Source organism: Cicer arietinum, chromosome 7, assembly GCF_000331145.2.
Source record: "Cicer arietinum cultivar CDC Frontier isolate Library 1 chromosome 7, Cicar.CDCFrontier_v2.0, whole genome shotgun sequence".
In the NCBI taxonomy this organism is placed as follows: Eukaryota; Viridiplantae; Streptophyta; class Magnoliopsida; order Fabales; family Fabaceae; genus Cicer; species Cicer arietinum.
The window spans coordinates 57,189,085-57,195,442 of NC_021166.2; the positions used below are offsets into that span (position 1 = coordinate 57,189,085).

Here is a 6,358-nt window from a genome sequence, read left to right on the forward strand (position 1 = left end):
GTAATCTTATTTTGAATATATTAAAAAAAATAAAAAGAAATTAATATTTATCAACAAATAACTACAGTACTTTTCATATAAGTATTAACAATTACACATTTTGTACTTAGATAGAATTATGTTATTTTTAAAAATTATTGAAAATAAGATGGGAGTTAGATATACACACTTGGTTTTTTATATGGGACGAAAGACATACATAGAATTGGTTGTCGCATTGGTTACTCTAATGTAATTGAATATTATTAAATCTGGTACTACACATAAAATTAAATTACACTCAAAGTAAAAATAATCTAACATAAGACAAAGCAATAGAGGGAACTTGCATACATTGAATTGGTTGTCGCACCACTAAAAAAATCAACCAAATTTTTCTTTAAAAAGGAAAACTCCAATATTATATATAATATTTAATGTATAGACCTATCATATAGTCCATACATCAAAATAAAGTTTAATGCAGTCTATGCATTGTCAAATATTACGTCTTGAAAAAAAAACTTTGAAATAAACTTATTTAAAAGGACTTTTTGTAATTCTCTATATAATTAATTAGGAACAATATAAGAGTGTATTATAATAAATTCAAATATGTATATCTCTTCTCTCCAATTGAAAAAGCATAGTAAAAAGAGGGTGTAATAGTTTTATGTGTGCTTTTTATTAAAACACTTCTTTGTTATTTATATTGTAAATTATAGATGTAGGTAGTAGATTACAGTTATATATAAAAATAAAAATAAAAAGATAGTAGATTATATGTCGGTAATATATATAAATCAATTATGTTTTTGATATTACCTAAATAAATAAAAACCAGATTTGAATCTTTTTAAAATTTAATAGTTAACTATTTTTTAAAGAATACATAATTAGCTGTCAAATACTATAAATTTAAATTAAATTATTATATTATTTTTTTTTCAATACCATTAGTGAGCATGAGTTTCCAAAAAAAAAAAAAATCAAATCGTTTTTTTACCAAAATATTATAAATCTGTTAAAAACCATTGATTAAATAAATCCTTTTGATTTATTTTCTCTCTACATGAAAAATTCAAAAGGATTATAAAACTCTCTCCATTCAGAATTATTTCATTTCTCGAGAGAGGGTATTAATAACATTTACAACTAATTTTTTAAAAATTATCACTTAACCTTCTTGCCTAAAAAAGCATTTAATGAAAATTTTAAAATTAATAAAAATAAGAATAAAGGTCCGTTTTGATCCTTGAGAAATTTTGAAAGATTCAATTTAGTTATTGAAAAAAATAAAAGCAATTTTTGGTCTCTAAGAAAAATAAACTAAGTCAAATTAGTTTTTATGTGAATCACATTGAGTTTTTGTGTGCTGAGTTGTCTGGTGACTAGTCAATTTGATTATCACACATGTAATTTCAATAAAAATAAACAATTAAATCTTAACAGAAATTAATGAACAAACTTGAGTCTCTGTCAGAGACTTAATTAATTATTTTTTATTATTGTCAATGACCTAATTGTCTTCTTTAATAGCAATTACATGTTAGATAATCAAGTTGATGAATCATCGGACAAGTCAGCATAAAAAAAACTCCAATTTTCTAATTGTGGTTCACATAAAGATTAATTTGATTTGATTTATTTTTTTTAAAATTAAAAAATAATTTTATTTTTCTTAAAGACTAAATTGAATTTCTCAAAATTTTTAAGAAACTAAAATAGGTCTTTGCTCAAAAATCAAATAACGAAGAAAAAAAACTCTTGCACATAGAGGTAAAAATAAACACTACAGAGCAATCTTATGCAATAACAAATGGAGATTGAAACTTGAATCAAATAACTTATTTATCCAATTTTAAAATGAATTTTAATACAGTTGATTATCTCATTTAATGGATATTATAAAGTAATAATTTTTAAATTTAAAATAATTTAACTTTTTTTTTTTGTAACTGAAAACAATAAATCAAAAAATAAAAACTAACCATGCATTTATTTTTGTAAAAAATGAAAAATAAAATTTTGCAGTATTATTTTTTTTGCAATCAATTTGTTTGGTCCTTTGGGAATTTCAAAATATTCCAATTTGTATTGTATCATCTATTTGTGTAATGAAAACTCGTCTAATCTGTATATTTCTAAGTAAGAAATATTCTTTATTTCAAATACAGAGTAATACAGTTAAATGTGTTGCAGTGAAAATAATGGCAGTCACTACTAAAAAAAACGTTTTTAGAGATCTATTTTTTGGTCACTAAATGAAGAAAATCGGTCACTAAATTCAATAGCGACCGATTTAGTGACCAATTTAAATCAGTTGATAAACTGCTAGTCGCTAGTTGTTGCAACCAAATCAGCGACCGAGTTAGAGACTGAATTTAGTGACAAAATTTACATACCCAAAAAAATGAATGATATATTATGGTTTAAAAATATGCACTATTACTTCTTTTTTTAATATGAAAAGAAAATAATTGATTGGATTTAAAGTTTAAAAAGTAAAAGGTTAAATTTATTTTGATAGAAAAATAAATTTTATTCATACTAATATAAAAGCATGTTAAGGATATACATGAAAATTGCATAAATTAAAGAAAATAACTTAAACAAAACTTTAATCCTATAAAACAAACAAATGTCTTTCAACGACCAGTAGTCAAAAATAACGTGATGATTCATGATCAAGAATAATGTGAGATCTACTGTATTTAATGTCATTCATCTATAATAAACTCCTTGCTCAAATGAAGGTAACAATGATACTAGTTATTTCACTTGCAAAACAAAAAATGTCATATTACAATTACAAACAAATCAATGATGCACTCATATGACAAAATCTTAAATAAAAACAAGAATAAAGAAATAGATTTATGTAAAAAAGTCGCTTATTTAAATAAAATGAGAGTAAATTAATTTAGAAGAGTGATTTCGAATAAAAAAATGACCATAAACCACTCCTCTAATGGATAAAAAGAAAATATAACCTAAATTAATTTTTTAAGAGACAACAACCGAAGACACTAAATTGTTAATCAATATGTTAGTTTTTATTGATAAAGGATGTTGTTGTTACAAAACATTGTAAGTGTGTCATGTTGTCAAGCTGAACTTAGAATGATCTTCGAGAATTTGTGCATTTATTGGGAGATTTTTTGTTAAACTTGCAATTGTTTATAATAATAGATAATAAATTCAACATCTCAAATGTATAAAAGAAATCTCTTAGACTTAAATAAATTACACACAAAAATATCTAATTTTTATGTATAATCATAATCCAACTCTTAAAATTATCAATGAGTCACTTGAGAGAATAATCATAATCCAACTCACAAGACTATCAAGATTTCTCATGTGTTTTGTGAAGCGAATCGCGTTGCTAATTGTATTTGCAAAATGTGGCCTAATACTCAATCAACTTTTCTTCTTTTGGGACTTTATCCCTTTATTTCCAAAAAATAAAAATCTGTTTTGCACAAGAAAAATTCTCCCGCAGCATTCCACATGACTGGCCAGAACAAACTAAGCAAGAAACTTATTGCAATGCCAGTTTCACAATATCAAAACATGATAAAGGAAACCACTTTTAGGCTTATGTAAGCATGTGTTTGGACGAGTCAAGTTTCACGTTGAGGCCGCACGTTTACAATGAAGCTCCCTTTTGTTGCTTCTTAATATCACGTTGAATTTGGCATTGGGACGCGACATTGTTGCTGTATATCGATGTAATTGTAACTACTAATTGAATTGTACTCAGCGGACAAAAAAGTTTATTACATTTGTATATATACATAGTATAAGTATAATAACTCGATCCCAACTACTTCCATAATAAATCTACTCCAATTAGTGTTCTAAGTCCTTTCAACTTTGTTCTAAATTTATCCATGCATTTATTCCATATATATAGTCGGCAGGTTGAGCAATAAAAGGAATAAAATTGACATCAAACTCTACCACCACCCTATCTATATTTTCAACAGCAATGAACCTACTCAATTTAAGTACCTAGCTATTCTAACCTATGGATGACAAATAAATTGATTTGGCATCTTTTGTTAGCATTACAATAGTATTTCATTCAAACACCAAAACTATTAACTATGAAGCATCTTATTCAAAGACAAAACTATTCTATAGAGTGATTAATTGTGTTTAAGAATGAAAAAACTTGTCTTGATTATTCTCCTTACTTTCTAAATTTTGAAAGATTTTAAGAATACAAAATGAATTGTAGAAAGACAATCCTATCTTTAGTTAGGCACAGCTCAAAAATAAAATCGTGAGTCCCCCTTGAGACAAGCAAAATACTTCATACAGAAGGTTTCCACTTTCCACCCAATTAAGGTTGAATTCAATCCCCTTTGCAGCCACTCAATCAAAACAATTCACTTTTTTTTCTTTTTTCAAAAAACCTATTGACTAGACTCACACATCTTAAGTGTAAGGAAGTGGAGAATCTCAAGAGGTCGAACAGAGACCCCTACATATTGATATTCTTAAGCTATCAATTGAGATGTACTTTTTTTAAATGTTTGACAAAGCAGAACATCATCTCTATCTAATATCTATTTAATTGCTCAAAAAGTTTGACAAAATATGCTGTAGTTTGAGTGTGCTAAACATCTAGAAAACAAATTCCATATGAAGCAATCCCATAATAATAATAATCACTAGAAAAATATATACACAAGGCTCTTGACATCAATTGGGAGAATATAAACAACAACAAAAAGTACTATGAGTATGATTACAAATTGTTAATCCATCAAATATTCCTAACAACATCATCATTGTACATCAAACATGTTAGAGCACAACAACAAAAAAACAAAGTACAACAAAAGGGTTTCTTTTGTTTTTCATTATAACCCAATAATAACCCAATGTAATGATAATGTAACTAAGGGAAAAAAAGGGGTAACATAAAACATGAAAGGGAAACGTAAACTAACAATAACCAATATACAAAAGAGTAAACAACGTTTGTGGTTCCAATGATAACTTCACAAATTAATACATTCCCCCTACTAACCCCCATTTTCTCCTCCAACAAAGAATTTCAACCCATTAATTTCTCTTTAAAAAAAAAAAAGAATTAGAATCAATAAGAAAGAAAAAGTAAGAAATTTTTTTCAAGAACAATTCTCGTATCTGTCATTGGTCTTCAAAAGTTGTCTTCTTTTGATAACCAAGAACCCAACAATACCAACCTGCATAATTGCCGCAATGCCCAAAAACAAAAGCCCCACCTTTTTACCAGCATTCATCCGGTGTGGCGGCGGGGGAGGCGGTAAATGAACATGGTGTCGGCGGCGAGGGTGCGGCGGCGATCTTATCGTGTTGGGTTTATGGTTTTTTACATGATTTTGGGGAGGACTTTGCGGCGGCGATGGAGGCGGGGGAGGAGAATCTGAAGCCTGAGGAGGCGGTGGTGGTGATGATATTGGCGGAGGAGGAGGCGGTGGTGGCGGAGGAGGTGGTGGAGGTGACATTAGAAATGCAGGTGGTGGTGGTGATTGAAAACCTTTACCATCTTGTATCTGAGATTGAACAAGAAAAGCGTACCAGCTAAGAAAAATACCGAAAATCAAAAATCCGAAAGGTGAAAATGTTGAATCCATGGAACAATAATCGAAGAGATTCGATTCGTGTATGGATTATTAGGGTTTGAAGTTAGAAAAGGGGGTTTTCTCCACATCTACCCCTTGGTTGAAAATCCAAAGGGGAATTTTCAATAATAATGAAAGGATCCGTTTGAATTGAAATGGGTGTGATTAAAAATGGTTGATTTGTAGTTGTTGAGGTAAGAATGAAGAAAATTAGGGTTTTTGGTGTTTGAGAAAAGAAAACTCAGAAATGGGGGTCGTTTTGATGTGACCCCATAAGAGGGGAAGAGAGAGAGAGAAAAAAAAAAGAATGTGTTTGTTGAATGGAATAAAGGCAAAGGGGTTGTGTTAGTGTTTCTCTCCCATTCTCTCCCGGGTTCTGAGAAATGGGGAGAAGGGGGTGAATGGAATGGAATGGGGGAGTTGGATTGCAGGGAGAGAGAGGAGAGAGAGAGAGAGAGAGAGAGTAAACGCGGGGATGGGTGGGTTCAACGGTTGGGCTAATTTAGGAGAGTAATGAGCTAGCATTAGCAACATGAAAGGAATCTTCCCACCTGTCATCACTCCTCTAGATTTAATTTTCTATGTGTCTTTCTATATATAAATTTATTTATTTATTCCCCATTCATTTTAGATTCTTTTTATTTAATATTTTAAAAATCATTTTTAATAATTTTTTAAAAAAATAATAAAATTATTTTAAATTTATTTGTTATTGATTAAAAACATAATTTAATATTTATTATTAAGAAAATTTATAT

At 28.6% G+C, this 6,358-nt stretch overlaps 1 protein-coding gene across 1 annotated transcript; it reads right to left on the reverse strand.

Annotated features, from left to right (window-relative positions):
- Positions 1 to 4,686: 4,686 nt before the first annotated feature.
- LOC101506805 (uncharacterized) lies at positions 4,687 to 6,086 on the reverse strand. Its single transcript, XM_004510407.3, has one exon. It carries the CDS (start codon positions 5,610 to 5,612, stop codon positions 5,124 to 5,126), a length of 489 nt encoding a protein of 162 aa, XP_004510464.1. The 5' UTR covers positions 5,613 to 6,086; the 3' UTR covers positions 4,687 to 5,123.
- Positions 6,087 to 6,358: the final 272 nt, after the last annotated feature.

Coding starts and splice junctions, on each gene's coding strand:
- LOC101506805 (XM_004510407.3), bottom strand. CDS start 5,612: ATGGATTCAACATTTTCACCTTTCGGATTTTTGATTTTCGGTATTTTT.